Genomic DNA, 23,108 nt, shown 5'->3' with positions numbered 1-23,108 from the left:
TAAGCTTCACACACACACACACACAATCTCATGTCCCCTGGTGTGAATATCACCTAAATAGTCTAGTGAGCAGGGAAGTTTTTAGTGCATGAGGAGAGGGGGGGAAAAAAAGCAAATCTTCAGGTGATGCATGTTTGACTTTACTTTCTGCTATCAAAAGTGATCAACTTTCAGAGGAAATGCTGGGTACTATACAGAAGTGAGACACGCCAACAGATAAGAGTTACACCAGGAAAAATGATAGCATGATTGCAGCATTTAAAAACACAACAAAAAAAAAACAACAACTTGGAGATAATTTTCAGCAACATTTTTTAAGCTTTATCTAAAGCTCTTCTTTGTAGGTTTTATTTGCCCATTTTTCACATATGGAATTATTAATGAGTCAGAGGTTACATATAGAAGACAGTGTAAATTCCAATAGGTTCATGAATGCAGCGCCATCTGGTGGTGATAGGAAGCACTTTTCCAAGACTATGTAATTTCTGTTGACAGCGACAAAGGAGAGACATCTGCAAGTAAAGCCCCATCTTTCACTTGTACACAGAAATTATTGAAAATACAAGCTCACATAAAATCAAGAACTTCATCCCACAGACAGTGTGCAACTGAGGAAATGCAATTTTCCATTTAAACTTTAAAACAAGGTCAGTAACATACAGAAAAGTCAGTTTCATGACATTTTTTGCCATAGGAAGGGACTCGAAATTGGTTCAAAGTTACCCAATACTTCAGAAATGCATGTCTTCGTGTATCCTGGTATGCTTTTCGTGTACATTGCAAAAAACAATTACATGGCAGTGGAGGCTATTAAGGCCTGAGCCAAATAAGCTTTCTCACTTTACACACTGGTCAGATTCAAAGATAAGAGATGTGTTAACTGCAGAAAAACAAAACAAAACAAAGGGCTACTTCTTAACCTCTCTATTAACCACAACTTAGTGAGTCATGAGCGAATCGGAATAAATCTTAACATAACTATTCCTACAAGCCCCATTTAGATGCCTGCACAACTTGATTTTGGCACAACAAAAAACTAAACAAACAGGCTCAGTCAAGCTACTTAAATCAAGTCTACACTCCTGACCTTCAGACTAATTTCAGTGTCAATTTATTTGCCTTTAGCGTGTACACCTGTAGAACAGGCTATCACACCTCATTAAACCACACTTCAAATATCAACAGTCATATGTTGATACAATATAAGAGAATTTCCTTCACCATGAACAGTTTAACATCACATACAGCATTTGACCTAAGACAATCTGTAACATCTCCCTTTCTCAGTTGCCATCGCCCGCCTTGTCCTTGCTCTTGTCCCGTGGTATGCGGCCCAGGTTAAAAAATTCCAGGTTTGGCCTCATGTCTGTGAGATGGGCGAGCCTGTTAGACATGGCAAAGAAAGCAGCAATGGCGGCTATGTCCCAGGCGTCCTCGCGGTCAAAGCCCGCTTCCTCCAGAGATTTAAAGTGCTGCTCTGTGATGGTGTCGCAGCGACACACAGCCATGGCAAAGTCCAGCATGGCACGCTCCCGAGGGGCCAGGTCAGCATTTTCATAGTTCACAATGACCTGGAGAAAACAGAGCACCAATTAGACCTACAAGTGCGTTTTGCTGATTTATGGCAATTAAGAAAAACCAAACAGGAAGGTCACATGCAAACAGCATCTGTATTAGAAAGTAAAAAAGATGTGACAGACAGCCTAGTTTTAATTTTGCACATCACATAATGAGTGTATATACAAAATACCTTAACCCCTTAGCAGTCGGACGTACCGCCCACGGTACGTCCGACTGCTAACCCTTATAGGCAAAATTTGTAGGACTGCTAAGGGGTTAAAACACCTTTGTTATAATTACCGGATTTAACATTATACCTGATCACAAAGTGTGGGGTTCTTTGAGTAGATGCGATGCAGAGCACCGTGGGATACCACACAGTACAGACACCTGTTGTAGATACTGGTTGCCACTACAATCAGCTCACGGTCTGCCTTGGTTAATCTACCTGCAAAACAATTGACATTTATAACCATTGGAAAAATACTGAGTCAAAATTACATTTACTGCATTTAAGGAAAAGGTGCAAACACTTCTCACAAACCTGTTCAAATCACAATCCTGTCCTGTACTAAAAGACTGAAGTGAACCTGATCTAGCTAAAGTTTTACCAATAAATCAGTACACCTGAACAATCTTAGGCGCAATCTCAACTCTGTTTAGAATTAAAGCCAATCTGCTAGACTCTCAAGCTGTGGTGCATTGTTCAGGACAGATTTTATTTTAGATGTACAGACTTGCAGACAAAAGGCTAATACAAATATACCTACACCCGGAAAAGTTAATTTACATTGTAGCAACAAAATGGCCAACTAGTGCAAATGGCAGCGATTGTTAATATTAGTGCTGGAACGAGCCATTTCCCACATTGCATGAAGTTTACGTCCCATCTTGAAGGCTTCTCATTAAAAAGAGAATTTTTTACTTTCTGTGAAAGATAATTTGCTGGCGCTGTCCCATTTCTAAGCTACTGAACACATTTGTTTTGGACAAACAGTGACTCACAGGTTACACATTACCAAAATGATCTGAAATGAAAATAAACACCACTGAATTTTAAGTCAAGAAAAACAAAACAACCCCTGTTACAGGAATACTCCACAAATATATTGCAGTTGTGATTTCATCATCAATCCCCCGCAGTGCACGCAAGTATGAAAAGAGCTCATTTTACGTATTGCCTAGTATTCATTCATACTAGGCAATATGATGCATTCTTCTTAAAGGTAGCTGCTAAAAATACATACCAAATCTGCAGCTCTCCTTACTTTTAAAAAGCAAGGCTGGTGCACACAGACAAATAATGGCTTATGGATTCATTGAACCCAGAGTGCTATAGATATCCTGGAATGTGACAGGATTTACATGTGTAGTTTTGCAAGGGATGCAGGTTTTGAATTTTAGAAATGCTTTTCTGAAAGGAACAATTCAACATCCAAATCTAACATCCATCCATCCACACTTTGGCCAATTTAGACTCACCAATTAACCTAACCTCACTAAAGGGTGTCTTTGAAGCCCGAGTGCCCAGAGAGAACATCCAAACGCCACACAGAAAGGCCCTGGACCTCCCTGCTGTGAGGCGACAGTGCTAACCACCACACCACTGTACTGTCTGTCACACACATACACACAGTCACACACACACACACACGACAATAAACTCCAAAGACTTTCTCATCCCTACTGAAACTACTAAAAAAAGCAAGTTGTGTCACCATGGTTCATGTCAGTCTGGGTTTTGTGTTTCTCAGTGGGAAGAGTGGGGCCATTACTGAAGTGTGTGCGCACCTTCTGGGGCCTAACGTTTCCCAGAGTTTGTCAATTCCATTGAATCTCAGACAAAAAAAAACGCACCTGCTGCTAGAAAAAAGACATACAGCACACAAGCACACCTGTGTCCTTGTTCATCAGTTCGTTGTAGTATGCAAAGAAGGCTCTGAACTCTGCTGGTCTGTGAGACAGAACTTTGAAGACATTGGGCAAAAATCCTCCCTGTAAGGAAACACAGGTTTAATGGGGAGCAGAATCAAGTTCAGCAGACTTAAAGACCTTGAACGCCTCATATGTAAACCTTTGATTCCACTTCTTCCATAAGCTCCACTATATCATACGGCAGATCTTTCTTGTAAGGAATTGGGTATCGGCTGATTTTCTCTGGTGGAGAGCCACTGGAGGAACATCTGGTACACATCGCTGCTGCCACCTCCCCCTTCCCCCGTAACAAGCAACCTGAACGGAGAGACACCTGCAGGGAGGACAGCGCAGTCACGTAAAACCACCCATAAAGTGCACTTTCTACAAAGTGGAAAAGTGTGGAACAACTTACAAGCTGTGTCAGATGAGGGCGGAACAGCTTCGAGACGAGGTTACTCGCCATGTCAGTCAGCAGAAACTGGAGGCTGGTGTGAGATTAATCTGATCGTCAGTCAGCTACTGCTGTATCCAGGCGGAATGGTTTTCAAGGAAGTCAGACTAATCCTTAAGAGGCACAAAGTTAGAGCTAATGTCGCTAAGTTAAGCAGGGATATTTACCTATCCAGCTTTAAGTCGACTTCACAGTGCGTCACATTACACAATAACTGAAGCAGTATTTACCATTAATCAGCTATCGTGTTAGCAAAATATCTCGTTTTTGCTTCGTTTATATCCCCGACGTTAACAGTCTCGTGGAAAACAAACCAATCAAAACCCAGTATGGAGGCACGCCTGCTGCACGTCCACACCCTCACGCACTAGTCCTCCTCACCGACAGGGGTCAGTCTGTGACTGGATTGAAAAGGTTAGCCTGATTGCTGTGGGTCGTTTAAATAGTTAATTAAGCGATGCGTAGATAAGGCAGATAAAATATTTAAATTGTTATTATATTTATTGTTTAACTTAACTTGTGATTATTACATTTAACTTTCGTGTCTATCAAAATTAGAGAAGAAAAGCGATACGCTCCTGAGAGACAGAACTGAGGGCAACAACTTCCCAACATCGACCTCTGACTCGGAAGTGACTTTGTTAAGCACAAACGAGCGGCTGGTTTTCATTCAATACACGAAAAACATCTTTTAGAAAATATAATAAAACGATTTTTGAGTTGGGACTAAACGTAAACAGACCGAAATGTTTTACCATGTAAGTATTTGTATTGCTCTCTGTATATAATCGCTAACAGCAGTCTGGTTCTGTCGTTGATACGAGTTTGGCTGGCGTGCTTGTAGCTACTGTAGCTTTGTAAAACTTTATCATATACCCTTAAAAGCTGTTATCACTGTTGCGCTTTTATAGTCGTGTGGAGATGCTGCAAGTGTTTTTTCTCTTTTTTTTGAACGGCAGCAGAATAGCTTGAGCAGTGACGTTGTCCACGGCAAGCTAATTTACAAAAGCCTTGTTTTCACAGATTTCTTTGGAGCACGAAATCTTACTACATCCGAGATATTTTGGTCCGAATCTGCTGAACACCGTGAAGCAGAAGCTCTTCACAGAGGTCGAGGGGACCTGCACTGGCAAGTGAGTGACTCTTGTGTTTGACTTAAAAATAGTTTAAAACAAAGGCTAAAAAGAAGCTGAAATTTGCCCAGTGGCTTCTGGAAAACTGGGTCACAGATGGAGGTTGTTTTGCAATTTTAATAATTTGTTTAATTCTGTCTTGCAGGCATGGCTTCGTCATTGCCGTTACCACCATTGACAACATCGGTGCTGGCGTAATCCAACCAGGCAGAGGTTTTGTCCTCTATCCAGTCAAATACAAGGCCATTGTCTTCCGTCCGTTTAAAGGAGAAGTTGTGGATGCAGTGGTCACTCAGGTTAACAAGGTGAGGGGCAGGTTTAGAGTCTTAAAACACAGTTTTCATACCATGCTGTAGGAAAGTATTTGCCCCCTCTCTGATTTCTTAGTTTTTTTTTTGTTTGTTTGTTTTCTTTTGCATTTTTGATAATCAAAAAAAAATTGTATCAGAGAGAGGGTTAATATTTAACTTGACTAAATACAAAATGCAGTTTTAAATGAATTCCTTTATTAAGGGGGGGGGGCTATCCATGTGCCCTGTGTGGAAAATAATTCCTGCTACATTTTAAATCATATATTAAATATGACTAATCATTTTGGAATTAAAATTTTTTTTTTTGGAAAGTTGAGTTCAGTTTCACTATCCACACCCAGGGCTGATCACTGTCAAATCTGTTGACTCAAGAACTCATATAACTTGTTGGGATTTCTATGTTTGTTTGTTTTTTTTACCTTACAATATAAAGTGCCTTGAGGCAACTGTGGCACTAGATATATAAAATCAACTGAATTGAATTGAAGTAGGACTGGTCTGACAAAGTGATGTAGGCTAAAAGATCTCAAAAAGCAACACACTAAAGAAACTCAAGAACAGATGAGAAACAAAGTCATTGACACATGTCAGTCTGGGAAGGGTTACAAAGCCATTTCTAAGGTTTTGGGACTCCACTGAACAACAGTGAGAGCGTTTAACTACAAATGGAAAAATGCATTCAGCTGTCTGTGCATTGAGGCTCTCTGTGACTTGGGTTATGCAGTAGGACAATGAGTCAAAACAAGTACACCTCTGGATGGTTAAAAAACTAAAATGAAAGTTTTGGAGTGGCATAGTGAAAGTCTGGACTTAAATCAGATTGATATGCTTTGGCATCACCTTAAACAGGCCATTCATGATTGAAAACCCTCTAATGTGGCTAAATTCAAAATAATTCCGGAAAGAGAATTGGGCCAAAATTCCTCCACAGCGATGTAAAACATTGCAAATGCAATAGTGGCACGAAAAGTTACTTTTTTACACCGTGTATTCCATCCATCCTATAAGATGTAGAAATATAAAAAAAATTGTACTTCTGAATTTTCTGAATCATTTTAACAGCCAAACTGTTAAACTAAATGTGTCCAGTTTTAAGAAGGAAGTCATGAATTGCTGGAAAAGAATAGTGTTCTGTCTTCCTAGGGCAGGGATAGCTCAGTAGGTAGAGTGGTGGCCCCATGATCGGAAGGTCGGTGGTTCGACTCCACTGAACGGCTACCCTGAGGTACCCCTGAGCAAGGTACCGTCCCTACACACTGCTCCCCGGGCGCTGCATTGGTGGCTGCCCACTGCTTCACTGGGTGAATGGGTTAAATGCAGAGGAACTATTTCCCTACGGGGACTAACATGCACACTTTACTTTTTACACTTCCTTTTGAAATGTTTCTAAATATGTCTGTAATTCTTACAGGTCGGATTGTTCACAGAAATAGGTCCCATGTCCTGCTTCATCTCTCGCCACGTGAGTCAGCAAGATATTTACAATTGTGTTTAATTAGTTGTCATTTAGTGCACTTTGCAGTATTTATGTTGTTTGTAATTCAATCTCATGATACATTTCTTTTGCAGTCGATCCCCATAGAAATGGACTTTGACCCCAATTCTAATCCACCCTGTTATAAGACAGTTGATGAGGTATTGTTTCATTGTTAAGTTGAAACAATAATTGTGTTACAGAAACATGTATTAAAATACATTTCTCTTCTTTGCCTTTATTGGCTTTTAAAATAAAGTTAAAGTTATCATTATTATGTGTTTAAAAAAAAGTTTTCAGACATGTGTTCACATTATAGTGAAGATAAAGGTTAAAACACAAGTGTCAGTTTTGCATTTAAGGATGTTCCTTCCTCTTATTTTTAAGGACATTGTAATCCAGCAAGATGATGAGATCCGGCTGAAGATTGTGGGAACCAGAGTGGATAAGAATGACATTGTAAGTGTTTGTTCTTATTTTTTGAAAAACTACTTCACCCCAAGTTTGTTACTCTTCTTTAGTTAAGTACTTCATATAAACTTAAGTAGGAGTTAATTTCCTATAAATATAAAAGATGTTCATAGTTACAGGCTCTGAAAAGTTAAGGCAGTGCAGAAGTGCCTTACACCTAGTTTTGGTCACAGGATTGATTGTGCCACAACCAACTCATAGTTTATGACTGGGTTGTGGCTCTTCTCCTGAATTATATGTCTCACCTCAACATCAGTGCTGGTGTGGAAACGGGGAAAAATCGAAACACAAAGCAAAGCGATCGCTGAGTTTTCTCCAGAAAGTTTTGCTTTTTTCCAACTCTTCCAGCATCTTCCTCTCTGTAATTGGGGAATCTCTGAACTCCTGCACTAATATATTATTAAAATGGTGGTAAGGACTGACCTGCTTTTACCCTTGTGTCTTCAACCTGGGCTGCACAGGCTATGCCACGTGTGCCAGGTTACAAAAATCACACCTGGTTTATCAGGGCCAGTGTAGTGTGTAGTTGATGGCACTATTGCGCCTTTTTGTGTATGTATTTCATTACAGACAAGCATACCAACTGCATGTTGCAGGATGTGGATAACGCTGTGTGTTGGTTGAATGCCGATTGGTTGACAAGTGGGCCAAAATGGGGAAGAGAGCGACCACAGAGTTCTCCACGAATAGGAGAAGTGTGGAAAAAACCCCTCAAAATGTCAAAGATTAAAAAGTACAGCATTAAAAGTACAGACTGTAGCTGCAGTGGACACTTTTTCATTGTCTCTAGAACTCTGTTTCACTTCCTCTCGTATGTTAATTTGGTCCAACTGGCTGATCAACATCGCAGGCAAGAGTTGCCCATAGACGGGTTGCACCACCCACTTTTTACTCTGTCCCCATCAACAGCAGACATTCTTTGCCAGTCGATGTGCTGTCTGCAAACTGCCAGTGCGCTACAACTGTCTTTGTTCAGGGCATACTTATTAAAGTGTATGGTTCAACAGTCAGATCACTTGTCACATCCAGTTTACAGACGCCAAGACGGTAACAGTGAAAAATCTCAGCTCAACAAATCAATGTGGGATGCCATTGTGCCTTCATCAATCTTTTATACTTAAAACTATATTAAAACAAAGTTTTGCTTGTTTTTCAGTTTGCCATTGGATCTCTCATGGATGATTATCTGGGTAAGTTATTAGACCACAGTACATTGTCAGATGGGTCATAGATCTGCTTTTTTTGTTGTTGTTGGTTTAGTTTGGTTATGATTATTTGCACATAAAATCAACAAGAACAAACAAAAATAATGGTGTATGTTTTTTTTTGTTTTTGTTTGTTTTTTAAACTTACCATCTGTATTTTGTTTCAGGTCTTGTGAGCTGATTTTCTTCTGAGGAGCAAGAAACAGTGGGACTTTATTGCGTTGTATCTCAGTTTGTCTGTCTTAATTACTATTAAGACAGACAAATTACTATTTTTCTTCTGTTCTGGTATAGAGATGGGGGCCAAGCCCTATAGGCACATCATGTTATTATGCTGTACAGCCTACTTTTTTTTTTAATGGAAATGTTGTAAGAGTGTTAACAATTTTACTTAAAAATTGCTAACGAATAGAAGTATCCATATTAGTAGTGTTTGTTATTTTGAATGCTCATCATTCCTACATATTTTTTGCTTTTGCTGTAATAAAATATTTAATTTGTTCTTACATCCTTGTGTCAGTGTATGTTTATCTCCCTGTGTTAGCTACAAATGCTATTTGTGAAGGTACTAAGTTTTTAAGTCATGTTTGGATGTTTTGAAATGTGACCAGGCAGCTTTATCCATGCCGTTCAGAAGAATTGTGAACGCGGATATTTCAAGAACGCGCACGTCATTTGGCCGTAAATACGTCAGTGAAGCGCGCCGTCGTTCTTTCTTTCTCTCGTCCTGAAGATGGCGGCAGGGGTGAGTAAGATGGAGAGATGGCCAGCTATAGTGCTTACTTTTAGGTTTCCTGCTGCAATCCGCTAAAAATCAGATGCATCTGCCCTCTTACTGAGTAGCTTTTCACACAGACATTGCTTTCTGAGTGTTTTCTAGCTTTTATAGGGGATATTTGTAAACAATACCATTCAGTATTCCTCCTAACACAGGTTAGCTGTTGCTAACGATGCATTGTAAGTGGAAGACTCCGCTCTCTTAGCTCAGGGTTGTGCCACGTTACCTTACCTATTCATCACTTTGAAAACCTCCTCCTCACATCATACGCTTTTTTTCCCTCTTTTTTTTTTTACCTGAGGGTATCGCTACAGTTGTTTATTTAGTCTCAATTCTGCCGTATATTTAAATTTATTCTCCGAAGTTAAGCGACTCGGTGTTAAGGAACAGCTTATTTGTCAAGAGAGCGTTTTAAGCCACGTGAAAATTATTTATTTTAGATAACTGATTAACAGAAATGCGGTATTCCGTGCAAGTCAGCATGTATTTCAGCTTCATCATGCTCCATAGCCTAATCAGACAGATTTTAATTGGTCCACCCTTTTAATTTGGATGGGATCCTTTTATTTGTGACCATAAAACAAATTAAATGCTGCCTCTTAACGGGTTTGATAGATTGCTTACCAATTTTATCCAAGTTTACATGCCTTAAGTAGAATTAGAAAACCGACAGAAGCCTGTTCAGGACTCAGTATATACATTAGTAAAACACCAGGCTATTTCCTGAAAGTCATTCATAAGCCAATCAAATGGTTAGACATCCAGCTTGAAAAGGTGTGGTGCATATATATATATGCAGTTTGCTTTTAAAAACAGTTGTCTTCTGTCCTTTCAGACTCTGTACACGTACCCAGAGAACTGGCGGGCCTTTAAGGCCCAGATTGCAGCCCAGTACAGTGGTGCTCGCCTCAAAGTTGCCACGAGTGCCCCTGCCTTCACCTTCGGGCAGACGAACCGTACTCCTGCCTTCCTCAACAACTTCCCTCTGGGCAAGGTAAGTACAGCTGGCTTAATCAATTCAATGTATCAATTCCCTTAAATATGCATTTTTGCTTTGCTTTTAGAGCCTCTCTTTTTTTCCTTCCCACACGAATAAGGTTGACTCGTTATTTGTCAAATGCAACTTATGAGCTGGGATTTAACCAGTTTGACAACACACCCTTTTATGTTTCGTAGCTAACAGATCTGCACATGCACCGCTTTGTTCTCTGACTTAAAACCACATTGAATGTGTTCAAATGAGTAGTTGTGTCATTTGTAGGTACCTGCCTACCAGGGAGATGACGGCTTCTGTCTGTTTGAGAGTAATGCCATTGCTCACTACTGTAAGTCTCACATTTAATAATAATTAAGTGGCTTGAATTCTACACTCTTGTTTTAGAAAATTGCTCAGGGATGCAGTTAATTCGGTCTAGAATTTGTGATGGGATACAGCACTCAATCAGCAAAACATTTAAATTCACAGGACATTTCTTGACTCAAGGGTTTATCATCATATAGATGGGTCAGACCACATTACTAGTTATATCTATACAGTTTTACCTCTAGTGTATCATTTCATTGATGTGCACAATGTATGATAATTAAGAAAATCTTAAAATGCTGAAGTTGTACTATAATTTTTTTTAAAAATCAGAACGACTGTGAAACCATAACAGCAACTTTCCTTTTTAAAATCTTGTGTGCGTAGTGAGCAATGATACCCTACGCGGTTCCACTCCTCAGGCGGCAGCCCAAGTGCTGCAGTGGGTGAGCTTCGCTGACTCAGAGATCATCCCTCCTGCCAGCGCATGGGTCTTCCCCACTCTGGGAATCATGCAGTTCAACAAGCAGGTATATAGCTCAGTGTTTCTTAGTTGAAACAATGGCTTCCTAGAGGACTGCACCCTGTTGTTGCACCTTGGTACTGGAGAATAAGATTTACAGTCATTTTTCTTTCTTTTTCTTCCACTGTCCAGGCCACCGAGCAGGCCAAGGAGGATGTGAAAAAGTTCCTTGCTGTGCTGAACCAACACCTGAACACCCGTACCTTCCTTGTGGGAGAGAGGGTCACCCTTGCAGACATCACCGTGGCCTGCTCCATGCTCTGGCTCTACAAACAGGTTTGTCACAGACGGCTGCACCTTGCGGTACCTTGGAGCCTAACGGCAATACTTCATCTCTGTAGTGAAATTTGGGGAGGAAGTTGCACCAGAAGCCATTAACACCTCACTGTTCCCTGTAGGTCCTGGAGCCTTCTTTCCGTCAGCCCTATCCCAATGTGACCCGCTGGTTTGTCACCTGTGTCAACCAGCCACAGTTCAAGGCTGTCCTGGGAGAGGTCAAGCTGTGTGAAAAGATGGCCCAGTTTGACGGTGAGTCATTAGCAGTTAGATCAGAAGGCATACATATTAGACAGTATGAACTCGTAGCCTAAGTGTCTGAAATGTTTAAAAGCAAAACTCCACACCATTGTTGTTTAAATGATAGTTGGAAAAGCTGCATTCAGAGTAGAACCCAATTTAAGAATCTAGTATTACACCCAATCGTGCTGCCAAGTTTAAGGTGCACAATGGAGTCGGGCCATACTTCACACTGACCCCCCTCCCCCCCCTCCAGCATTGTCTTTGAGGCTATTTGAAGTTAAGAAAAAAAATAAAGTTTGCATATCTGATTTAATTCACGCCAATACTAACACAGCTAAAATCAGCCATTGTTGGGCAAATGATTTGAGGGCAGGCTCCTTTCCAACAGATACAAAACCAAAGACGGAACATGACTTTCACTGTTTTGTTCCTCCAGCCAAGAAATTTGCTGAGATGCAGCCCAAGAAAGAGACTCCTTCCAAGAAAGAGAAGGGAGGAAAGGAGGCTGGCAAGCCCCAGGAGAAGAAAGAGAAGAAGAAGGAAGAGAAAAAGGAAGAGAAGAAGCCTGATCCTGAAGAGGAAATGGATGACTGTGATGCTGTTTTGGCTGCAGAGCCTAAAACCAAGGACCCCTTTGCACACCTGCCAAAGAGGTAGAGAGATCTTTTTTCTTTTGTGTATACATTTCATCATTCAGAATTTGTTTTGCTGTAAGCTCACACCTTGTATGGTAATTAAAAATCTATAATGTGGAGTCAATCTGCAAGTGTTGGGTGTGACCCTTTACCCCAGTAGTTTTCCCTAAATGCTTCTCTGCCTTTAAGAGTGTTAATCAGTTGGTGAAGGCCTATTTCTCTATTGTGCATCTGTAGCAGTCTTTGGCATGTTGATCATCTAAAACTCGTTATGTGGTTTCACATGTTGAGTTTTGACATTCCTATGCTCTCGACTCTGTGGAAAGATGGTCCCCTATCATTTGGCAAGACTGTGCCCATTTAATGGCACCAAGTCTTAATCTAACAGGGGAAAATAAAATCAAGACCACATTCATCCCAGTCATCTCTGAATTCAGTGAGTAAAAGGCTGGTTCATGCTGTGGCCACAAACGGAATGTAACTTTGAGATGCATAGTTGCCCTTCAAGGTTGACTGTATATCTGTGTGTCAGCTGGCTTAGGTCTGATTAATTTTTTTTTTTTTTTGGGGGTGGGGGGGGGTGACTGTGCAGACTTGTCTGCAGAGAAATTTACATTACAATTTGCAAACTACTTGTATACCCCAGGCAGTGGACTTGGAGAAGTATAAAAGGAACGACTACTTGGTCACGTCGTCTCCAGCTGTCCATGTCTGCAACAGAATATAATCAAGGCTTTATGGTATTTAAAGATTCTCTTTGAAGTAAAGATGGTGGAGTCATGTGGGTATTTATAAGCTCGGGTTATTGTCAGTGGCAAATCCTGGCTTTAAACGTCCTTTTATAGTCCTGTAGGACCCACAAAATGGTTGTAGGCATTCAGTAACTGTTCCTACATTAATTAATTTTTTTCCAGTGATCTCAATCTAATTTCTGCACCTTGTTCTCTTCACCTTGCATGTACACAGATCACATAACTCGTGACATTTCCTTTTTTCATTTTAGCGCATTTGTTATGGATGAGTTCAAGAGAAAGTATTCCAACGAGGACACCTTGACCGTAGCCATTCCCCACTTCTGGGAGCACTTTGACCGTGAGGGCTACTCAATCTGGCACAGCCAGTACAAATATCCCGAGGAGCTCACACTTACCTTCAAGAGCTGCAACCTTATCACAGGTGAGACTCAGCAGCAGCCATTTTATAAAACACCTTTGGTCTCATTAGTATCTAAAGTTACTTTATTATTATGGTTGTTTATTGGTTGGAAAGCAAACGCAGAAAAAGCTTTATTTTCTTCCCTGGTCTTACATCTTTCTTTGCTACTTCATGTGCTGGCATGAATTTCCTCCATCTGTTTAGGTTTGCTCCTATGGCCCAGGAACAAGTTGGGATCAGAGGCAGTTCTGTGCATATGGGAATTTTTCTGAAAGTCTGTAGACTTCTAAGACGGCTCTCATGTAGCCTTAAAGAGGGGATTAGAGGAGACAGTGCTGGGACTTGCTACACAGGACAGATCATTTTAAATGCATCTTAACTTGTGTTCTTGTTGACTGCAGTGGGTACTGCTGGTTTTCTCAGTCCTGGTGTAGATTTAGGTTTTAGTCTCATTTAAATCATTTGGACTGATTCTGGGTTAGAATTTAATCCTGCAGTTTTTCAGGAAAGCTGATTACACCAGTTTTCAAAGAATGTGTAAATTGGGACAAACGGGCTTGGCACTGCTAAAACCATGATATGTTTTTTAAAAATAAGTGTTAAGTACCTTTTTGTCAAATGTTAAATTGGTCATCTTCAGGTCTTCAGTGACGTTCTTGTAAGGAGTTTGGACATGTTTGAATCAACTTCAGAAACGGGTCTGTACTACAATTAGGAGAAAAGCAATTATTCCCCTGTCATTGGGCAAGGCAGTGTCCTGTCATGACACACAGTCTTAATCAGACAGGGGAAGAGAAACTGCAAGCCATATTCATCCCAGTCATCTCTGTTTTAAGTGAGTTTAAGGCTGGTTCATGCTGTGGTCACATTAAACAGGATCAGAATTGCCCCACAGGCAATTTTTTTTTGTTTTTGTTCTACATGTAGAGAGACAGAAGTTCCTTTAGATATGGATCAAATAGAAGATGTCCTTGACGTGTTGATAAAAATCAAAATGTCTCAAATCTCTGATTGTACCTCACAGGTATGTTCCAGCGCCTGGACAAACTCAGAAAGAATGCCTTTGCCAGTGTCATCTTGTTCGGCACCAACAACGACAGCAGCATCTCTGGCATCTGGGTCTTCAGAGGCCAGGAACTGGCCTTCACTGTAAGTATTAGATTTTAAACGTGCTTTGATTAGTGTTCTGATTTGATAATATCCCCAGTGTTTCTCACATTGATTTGGGCATTTCCTCATGTGTCGAGGTGAAGTGCATGGATTGCAGCTCTGTTAGGATTAACGTTCCAGTCAGTGTTTTTAAATTACCCCTGTTTTTGGGCAAGGCAGTGTCCCATTATGACACGCAGTCTTAATCTAACGGGGGAAGAGAAACTCAAGACCACATTCATCCCAGTCATCTCTGGTTAAGTGAGTAAAAGGCTGGTTCATGCTGTGGCCACAATCCGTATTGCAGTTTAAGACAATTGTCCTTGAATAAAGACAGATTTAGTTGTGCAGGTATTTGTTGGTTACTGACCTAAGCTGACTTTTGAACTCTGTGGATTGTCATGTCTATTTTAGGCAGCAAAACATTGCTTTTGTGCAGTGGACATGTGCACACACTAAACCTTACATTTAAATTTCAAACTATAATTATTGATACTGCTGTATTTAGGCTGTTGTCACGGAAAACCACTCTATTGTATACAGTTGTTGTGAAAATGGAAAAAAAAAAACATTTGAGGAATGTTGAGATCTGGCATTCATATAAAGTGTTCCGTAGCCTACATGGTCTGCATTTGAATGCATTCTGTTATGGTTCACCTATCGCCTTGATAGGTAGGATGGAATGTGTCATCTAAAATCGGATAGTGATGTTGATGATATATTTTTGGATTAAAAGCTGAGGGTAATTAACTTGAATTCAATTTGTGACTTTCCTTCCCAGCTCTCTGAAGATTGGCAGATTGACTACGAATCATATGACTGGCGCAAGCTGGATCCAAACAGTGAAGAGTGCAAAACCATGGTAAAAGAGTACTTTGCCTGGGAGGGAGACTTCAAGCATGTGGGTAAAGCCTTCAACCAGGGCAAGATCTTCAAGTGAGAGGACACTGATAGTCAACAAAAGCACTCTGCGCTTCTGCTCTCCAACACTTAAAACCAATGGACATTGAGCCACACATGCTTACTTACCTGCAGGAATGACAGTATTTGAAGACAAGAATTAAGTTTCTCTGTGGCCTTCAAAGTGGTTTTCTGGTTGTTTGACGTGCGAAATAAAGCATTTCCCTCAATGCTATCTCTTTCTTTGATGTCCATTGTGTGTGAATTCAATCTGAATGTATTTCTGTTAAGTTTTGTTTTGAGAATAAGCAAACAGAAATATTTTGGTTTTCTTAACTTCAAATCATGGTACCAAAAACAGAAAATGACCTTGCAGTCTATGGTACAACAGTGCCCACACATGCTAATAGGCAGTGGTTAGGTTTTGAAACATGCAATGAAAAATTCAACCAGAAGAGGTCAGTAAAATACTGCATTTTGTCTTTATCCAGTTACTTAACCTTGGGCTCAGCAGGCATCTTGTGATGCACTTCAGCTGATTTTGTGACTCATCAGGATTAATGTCTAGCTGTCTTGGAACATGTATAGGGCGTTTTTAAATTTCTAACTTGCAAACCATATGTGGGTTTACTATACAAATGGTAAGCCAACTTAAAACTAGATTCTTCAAGTCCCTGTAGAGGGCAGGCAAAGACTTAACATTGAAGGCTATTGAATACAGCACATCTGGTAGAGAAAATGGCTGGGCTGAACTCTGTGGTTTGAGAAGATGGGAATGTTGTCTGCCTTAGACTATGGGTTCTTGTTTTGAAGTAGTCTGTGCTTCCCTAAGGAGATGACTGAAACAAATCTTTATAAGGAACTCCTCTTGGATACACGAGGGCAAGGGCCATTCACATAAAATCTGTGCTTTGTTATCATGTTTACGCCATGAAAACAAAACACTAAACTTGATAAGCATCAATAAAACGTGTTTCAGTTTTGGAGTTGACAGTGGTTGAAAAGGCACATGGACTCCAAAGTAAAACAATTCTTTAAGACTTAGAAGTTCAGAGCAGATTTTCACATTAAACTTTAACTTGTTTAAAGCTCCAAATGCACATGTAAATATGTAGTCTGTAAGTGGAAAATCATTGTTTGTTTTTGGGGGTTTTTTTTTTGGGTTTTTTTGACAATGATAAGTTTGCGTGCAGGGCTGATATAAAAATGTAGAGAGAGCCACACCCCAGTCCAATGCTGAAATACCATGTTTCAGAACCTACTTCTGCAAGTTGGTATTGCTAGAGTAAAAAAAAAAAAGAGGAAAAGAAAACGGGGATAACCATAATCCACAGTTTCCTGTGTGGTACATCAATTTACTTGTTTTTTTAACGTCTGCCTGAATGCCCAACTCCAAGCTAAACTCTTTCTTTTGTAATGGCAGATGCTTTGAATAAATTTTGTCTGTTGGCGCTGAACTGTGAGCACAAAGCTTTTGTCTTCATCGGACACACCCAACCATATGAAAGTTTGTTGAACACACTTGATCATTTGTTGTTGAAATTTCCCCACACCTGCTGCCCGGCGTTTCTTTGTTTGTCGCAGCATTGTCGGTTGCAGGTGAAACGGGGCACCTGGACGAGCCCGTGTAATGAATGCAGATTATTCAGGCACATATTGATTTAACATGTGACACATTTAGTACGCTTGACTGTGGTTTGATCACTGAAGTGTTGCGCATTAAACTTTATAACTTCTCGGGTGGATGCAGGGACTTTCTTTCTGACGCACTCATCCACACACTCATGGGAGATGCACAGGAGAGGACTCTCATCTCCGAGTGAGTCAGATGTGTGATTTTTTTCCTACTGAAAATGATTCAAGATCATTTTGGTGCAACCATCTTCCACCATGGTGTGGAATCAGGGAAGCCATTTTAGTTTGTTCTGTAGTCTCATGGAAATCAGAAAATGGAAATGTTCCCACAACAGCCAAGCACCCAAGTCCTTGAACACATGACTCACTCATCCTGTGGATCACGGTGGAAGAGGGCTGTAACTTGAGCAAATAACTTTGACTTCACTCGCACCACAGCGGCAGTTACAAAAGTGCTGAAGGATAACCCTTTGATTGCTGAAGGAGTGGCGTTACCAAAGCTGTTTTGTAAGTCAAATATGAAATGACTCTGAGCAGAACCCATGCAGTTTTAATCGTTTTGAGGCAAGCTTCCTGCCAGATGGAGGCAGCATCAAGTCCACACAATATGCTGTGCCTGCTTTGTATTTAGAAGCCTCAGAGTTAAAAAACTAAACTGAAGCAAGCCACGAGAACAATGAGCTGTCTTATGCCAAAGAGCAACATTTTCTCTTCCAGTCCTGCCAACCTTCCTCCCCCTGGTCTTTATTTCTCACTTGGCCACACACTCACTACTTTTTCCTTCCTCTACTGATCCTCGTTTTCTGGACATTTTTTTCTCTCTCTTCTGTGTGCTCGCATGAGGAGGGGTGGGGATTCTTGAAAGCAGTTGGATCAGCGAGGAGCCCTGTAAGGGAGGAACACAGAGAGCTGATGTATTGTTTCACCACACAAGGTCCCTGTGTGGCTGTCAGCTCGCAGTAGGAGCTCTGGGCATGGTATGCATGTGCTGAGCATCTGGTGTTGCGAGACACATCTGGAAAAGGGTTAGGTAGTCAGTGGAGGGCTTGGAACAGCAAGGTGAAGCAATCTGACACAGTTTTCATGAAAGGAAAGCTACCACTGACGTTCCTGTTGTGTGGGTTAAGCATGTCTATGGATTATGAGTGTGTAGATTTTGTGTCTTTAAGTTATCGTTAAAGGCCTTACATGTGTCTATTTTACACAAATCTGGACATATTTACAGCTCTGCTTATTGTCACAGGCCAGCTGGCCAAAACAAGAGCACATCACTCTTGTCACAGTTGGAGGGACATCTCTGGGCGGATAGAAGCAACACTCAGCCACCACATAATCCCACCCTTAGACTTTTATGGGGTTTCCCTACACTCTAGTATGTTGCTGGGTTTTAAATTCCTCTAACACACTCACACGCACACACACACTAAATTTGAGCAATAAAAATGAGGTCAGGAAGATGGATTCTTAGTCAGCACCCAGCGCGACTTCAAGTCAAATGTCCTCTATTTTTGAGGCAGGGCCAAGAATGAAAATATGAAGTTTAAAGACTGCAACACATTACAGATAGTTACACATGCATATATACATGCTGTATATCATATTATATCCTCTTAGATTAGAAATGTGACCTTGAGATCTTCTGTTTGGTGATAGGGTCTTTTCATGGCTTTAGTGCAGTCAAAGTGTGCGAGCTGCACATTTCTCTGCAGCTCTATAGCTCTAAAACGCAGCCCTAGAATGGAATGAGGGAGGTCAAAGGTGAGTATGTTGAGGGGAAATAGCTAAAGGAGGCAGGGAAAGAAAAGATTAGATCTTTGGCAGTAGTGACGAAGCACTCCGGACAACATAACACGAAACATCCACTGCAAGTACCAGCTTTAAGTTGAAGCAGTTATTGTCATCCGTGAAGAGATTATTAATAAGTTGTTTGTTGGTGAGTTTGTGTTGCCCTGCAACAGAGTTTGTCGGTGTGAAAGTAGAGAAGAAAGTGCGTGACACAAGTCAAGAGAGAGGTATGGAGAGAAAACAGTCAGCCCCTGCACTTTTGGACATGAAACCCCAGAGTTGCTTCTGTCTCATGTTACCAGAATCTGGAGGTGGGGCGTGTTGTCAAACTAAGCCAAACTACAATAATGCACTGCCATGACTACTAAGGCAGAAATATTGCATGTTGGAAAAACATTCAAAGTAAATAAAAATGTGTTCTCTTTAATAAACCTTTATAGTTGGTTCGCTACCCTACAAGGCTAGAGGACGGTGCATTAGGAAATATTACTTTCATAATAGATCCACAGTTGTGGTTTGGGTGTGTACTCAACGTTCAGTGTTTAAAATAGCCCTAGGCTATCTTCACACGAAAAAACAAATGTGCGTTGCTAGAAATGTATTTTTTGCAGAACTAAAAACAGGTACCACTGTTGTCTCACTTCAGTTCAAAACGTTCTGTTAAGAAAGAAGCCGTTTAGACTTGTATTAGCAGAGGGGTACCCCCCACTTCACTCATCTGTTCTTCATGTACTGACTTGCTGGCCGTTTACATTATACTCATGTGAGTGAGCGCATCAACATTTTTAGCTATGACTGGAATGTGCAGCTTGGGATCATATCTGCCTGCACAACGGATGGAAGTGGAGTGAGAGATCAATAGCTGAAAACAGTTGATAGTGAATAGCTGTGAGACTCTGTGAAGAAAATGATCACAGTAATCTAATCAGATTCACAAAGGTGTGCATCAGTAATGTGTCAGATCACTTGCTTAATTTTCTGGGGGCAATGCATTACAACACTTGAACAACATAAATTTACCAAAAGGTTTCCGGGAACTTTTTAAGCCTGCTGTAGGGTGGTGACAACAAGACCAAACGTGCGGAAGGCGTTCCAAGCATCGGGCTGTTTAGATGACTCTTCTGTGCAGACAAAAAGGTCTGTTCAGGCTGAAATAGAAAGACAAGACGGGAGGGGGATAATCATCTTCTTTAAAAACTGTTATAATACTTTGTGTAAAAAAGTGGGGCAGAGTTCCTTACTAAATAACAAACTGCTTTTTGGGCATGTGATATTTATCCATACACACACACAGGGCATTGCTATGGAAACATCCCTGCAAGTACCTGCCCCCTTGCTTATTATGTTGCTATAGTAGCCATCCCAGAATAGTATTTTTTTCTTTTTTTTGACTCACTCCCTCGTGTTTGTGACTCATAGCTTGCAGTGGAAACCACAACTCGATCTGTCTCTTATTCCCCTTTTTTCCTGACATTCTCTTCTCTACCAAAGGAACAGCTTGCCATTCTGAGTCATCAGCATGTGCTCGTGTGTGCCCTGTAAGTCAGCGTGTGCATGCGAGAGAGCAGGAACTGAGGGGAATTCCAAAAAGATTACCAATAGACGAGTTACTATGGTGATAGCAAATAACAGGCAGCGTGACCCGTGTGTTGCAAGATAGTTTATCTTGAGTACTGCACATTCATGAGCTGCCAGTGATTTCTTTGTAGTGTATCTCCACATAGATACACTCTGCTCTCAATGATTATTTGAGGTCCACTTTGTTTTGAGAAGCTGCAGCTTGTAGTTTACTTACCCACAGCGCTCTGGGGCTAGCGTAGCACAGAATTGCATACGTGGTAATACATTGCATCTGACGTAACAAATGATGCATGTGTTAATTCAGTTATGGGGAAACTTCTTAATGATGGGGTGATCAGTTTTCATTCCATAGGTTCGCTAATTTGCCAACAAGATGAAATTCAATTATCTGTGCTAATTAAATTGGTTAAATAGGTTTTTAAACAGGACTTTACCCAGTACTCAACTTGCAAAGCAATTTGAAAGGCGAGGAATTACATTCTACTTTTATTACAAGGATTTAAACTTCCCTGGCTTGAACAGTCTCAACACAGTTGAAGACAGTAGAGTGATTTTAATCTTGTTGAACTGCAGATATGTTTGGAAATAATATAAGCATTAGAATAAGCCATGTACACTGTCCTTACAGAAGTAACAGCAGGCATCATCCCAGTATTCAAATATTCCCTTACAAGTACATGGTTTGTATGTAAAAGTTCTTACCATGACAATGACAGTGTGAAGGCTAACTGCAGAGCATTATTATGAAGGTACAGCTCCCTTAGCTTTATGACAGTTTAACATGAGCTCCCACTCACTGCTTACATTTTTGTTTCCTCATAGTACTGCTTTCATAGTATCATTTTCAACAGTAGCAGGCATCTGTTTCCTCAGCAATAGCCCTGTAAATGCATTACATATTACCTGCTCATCAAGTAACAGACAGACACATACATCTGTAGCCAGTCTGCAGCTCCACTACCATGGAACATTTAACAGCTAAGGACAAAACTTAAAAGATGAAAATTTGTGCTGTATATCCAAAGTTCAAATACAACCCCAATTCTTAAAATGTTGGGATGCTGTGTGAAATGTAAATAAAAACAGAATGCAATGACTGTCAAATCTCATAAACAAATATTTTTTTTCCACAATAATTCAAAGAAAGCTGAGACCATTACCGTTACCAAAAGTATTAGCTCATTTATGACCCCTATTTCAGTTGGGTTGGGGTTAACAAAAGACTGAAAAGGTAAGTGGCACTGCTGGAGGAATTTTTTTGCATCTAGGTTCATCGGTAAAAGGTCAGTGAGATGACCTTAGAGAGGCAGAATTTCTCCCAAATAAAGATGGGCAGAGGGTCAGCAATATGCAAAAAACTGTCCACTAAGTCTGGAACAATTTCAGAATAATGTTTATCAAAAATCATAAAGTGTTTGAAAAACTCATTTATGACAGTACAATAAGATCAGCAGAAAATGTTGTGCACAAGGCAAGGCAGAAAATCAGTACTGGATGCCTGTGATCCTCGTGCCCTTAAGCAGCAGGCATGATTCTGTCATGGAAATCAGTGAATTGGCTCAAGAATACTTCCAAAAGTTATTTTTTTCTATGCAAAGATTTCACTATCCCACCTACAAATGCAGGCTAAAGCTCTTTGCCATGCAAAGAAGAAGCCATAATTGAACGCAATCCTAAAACATTGCCACCTTCTCTGAGCCAAAGCTCATTCAAAATGGACTGAGGTAAAGTGGAAAACTGTTTTGTGCTCAAATGAACTGAATTTAGAAATGTATTTTCGAAAACATCAACATCACATCCTCTCGACTTAAAGAAGAGAAACAGTCATCTGGCTTGTCAATCACTACTCAAAAGCCTACATCTCTGCTGGTATGGGGATACATCAGTGCCTATGGAATTGGCAGCTTGCATCTGGAAAAGGCACCATCAATGCTGAAAGTTACATACAGGTTTTAGAGCAACATATACTCCCATCCCACCAATGCAATGCTAAACTGCACACTGCAGCTAATACAAACAGCATAGCTTTTATGGATGAAGAATCAGGCTGCTGAACTGTCTTGCGTGCATTTCCCAGTGACTCTGAAAAATTGGTTTATGCATGTATTACTTCTAGGCTGGACTACTGTAATTTGTCATTATCAGGATGCCCTAAAAACTCCCTGAAAAGCCCTGAGTGGATCCAAAATGCTGCAGCAAGAGTACTGACGGGACTAGAAAGAGAAGAAATATTTCTCCTGTCTTCATTGGCTCCCTGTTAAATCCAGAATTGAAGTCAAAATCCTGCTCCTCACATGCAAGGTCTTAAATAATCAGGCCCCGTCTAATCTTAATGACCTAATGGTGCAATATCACCCCATTAGAACTCTTCGCTCTGAGATTGCTTTTAAAGTTAGGCTTAAAACTTTCCTCTTTTGCTAAAGCATATAGTTATGGCTGGATCAGGTGGCCCTGAATCCTCCCTTAGTTACGCTGCAATACTTCTAGGCTGCTGGGGGATTCCCATGATGCATTGAATGCTTTCTCTTTAGTCATCTTTTTCACTCACTATGTGTTTATACATCTCTCTGTATTTAATTATTTGTTATTATTAGTCTCTGTCTCTCTTCCACAGCAAGACTTT

At 40.5% G+C, this 23,108-nt stretch overlaps 3 protein-coding genes and 1 long non-coding RNA gene across 4 annotated transcripts; 2 read left to right on the top strand and 2 right to left on the bottom strand.

The window, feature by feature from the left end:
• Positions 1-345: 345 nt before the first annotated feature.
• Positions 346-4,298, bottom strand: si:ch211-175m2.5 (uncharacterized protein LOC568697 homolog). The gene is made up of 5 exons (XM_005913400.3): positions 3,890-4,298; positions 3,635-3,808; positions 3,456-3,555; positions 1,878-2,008; positions 346-1,571 (listed from the first exon to the last, which is right to left on the bottom strand). The coding sequence occupies exons 1-5, from the start codon at positions 3,938-3,940 to the stop codon at positions 1,284-1,286; spliced, it is 744 nt and encodes a 247-aa protein (XP_005913462.1). The 5' UTR covers positions 3,941-4,298; the 3' UTR covers positions 346-1,283.
• On the bottom strand, positions 346-21,686 carry LOC121814662. The gene is made up of 3 exons (XR_006054493.1): positions 21,676-21,686; positions 7,766-7,770; positions 346-1,005 (listed from the first exon to the last, which is right to left on the bottom strand). It is a non-coding gene; the product is annotated as an uncharacterized LOC121814662 (long non-coding RNA).
• polr2g (RNA polymerase II subunit G) lies at positions 4,524-9,028 on the top strand. The gene is made up of 8 exons (XM_005913402.3): positions 4,524-4,686; positions 4,952-5,061; positions 5,207-5,366; positions 6,784-6,834; positions 6,942-7,007; positions 7,234-7,305; positions 8,474-8,507; positions 8,690-9,028. Exons 1-8 carry the CDS (start codon positions 4,675-4,677, stop codon positions 8,701-8,703), a joined length of 519 nt encoding a protein of 172 aa, XP_005913464.1. The 5' UTR covers positions 4,524-4,674; the 3' UTR covers positions 8,704-9,028.
• eef1g (eukaryotic translation elongation factor 1 gamma) lies at positions 9,157-15,719 on the top strand. The gene is made up of 10 exons (XM_005913399.2): positions 9,157-9,267; positions 10,136-10,294; positions 10,562-10,625; positions 10,991-11,133; positions 11,259-11,402; positions 11,525-11,654; positions 12,082-12,298; positions 13,284-13,456; positions 14,460-14,584; positions 15,366-15,719. The coding sequence occupies exons 1-10, from the start codon at positions 9,256-9,258 to the stop codon at positions 15,522-15,524; spliced, it is 1,326 nt and encodes a 441-aa protein (XP_005913461.1). The 5' UTR covers positions 9,157-9,255; the 3' UTR covers positions 15,525-15,719.
• Positions 21,687-23,108: the final 1,422 nt, after the last annotated feature.

The sequence above is a fragment of the Haplochromis burtoni genome, unplaced genomic scaffold, assembly GCF_018398535.1.
Source record: "Haplochromis burtoni strain Fernald_Lab_line unplaced genomic scaffold, NCSU_Asbu1 Contig_4, whole genome shotgun sequence".
In the NCBI taxonomy this organism is placed as follows: Eukaryota; Metazoa; Chordata; class Actinopteri; order Cichliformes; family Cichlidae; genus Haplochromis; species Haplochromis burtoni.
Note: the sequence above shows the minus strand (reverse complement) of the source record. Positions and strands in the feature narration are given on the sequence as shown.

Excerpts from the sequence above, each read along its gene's own strand:
- si:ch211-175m2.5 (XM_005913400.3), bottom strand. The coding sequence starts at position 3,940 with ATGGCGAGTAACCTCGTCTCGAAGCTGTTCCGCCCTCATCTGACACAG. Across the intron at positions 3,556-3,634 it reads TGGAAGAAGTGGAATCAAAG|GGAGGATTTTTGCCCAATGT; the intron begins GTTTACATATGA and ends GTTTCCTTACAG. Across the intron at positions 1,572-1,877 it reads ACCCCACACTTTGTGATCAG|GTCATTGTGAACTATGAAAA; the intron begins GTATAATGTTAA and ends TGTTTTCTCCAG.
- polr2g (XM_005913402.3), top strand. Across the intron at positions 5,367-6,783 it reads TGGTCACTCAGGTTAACAAG|GTCGGATTGTTCACAGAAAT; the intron begins GTGAGGGGCAGG and ends TAATTCTTACAG. Across the intron at positions 7,008-7,233 it reads GTTATAAGACAGTTGATGAG|GACATTGTAATCCAGCAAGA; the intron begins GTATTGTTTCAT and ends CTTATTTTTAAG.
- eef1g (XM_005913399.2), top strand. Across the intron at positions 10,626-10,990 it reads TAATGCCATTGCTCACTACT|TGAGCAATGATACCCTACGC; the intron begins GTAAGTCTCACA and ends TTGTGTGCGTAG. Across the intron at positions 13,457-14,459 it reads GAGCTGCAACCTTATCACAG|GTATGTTCCAGCGCCTGGAC; the intron begins GTGAGACTCAGC and ends TGTACCTCACAG.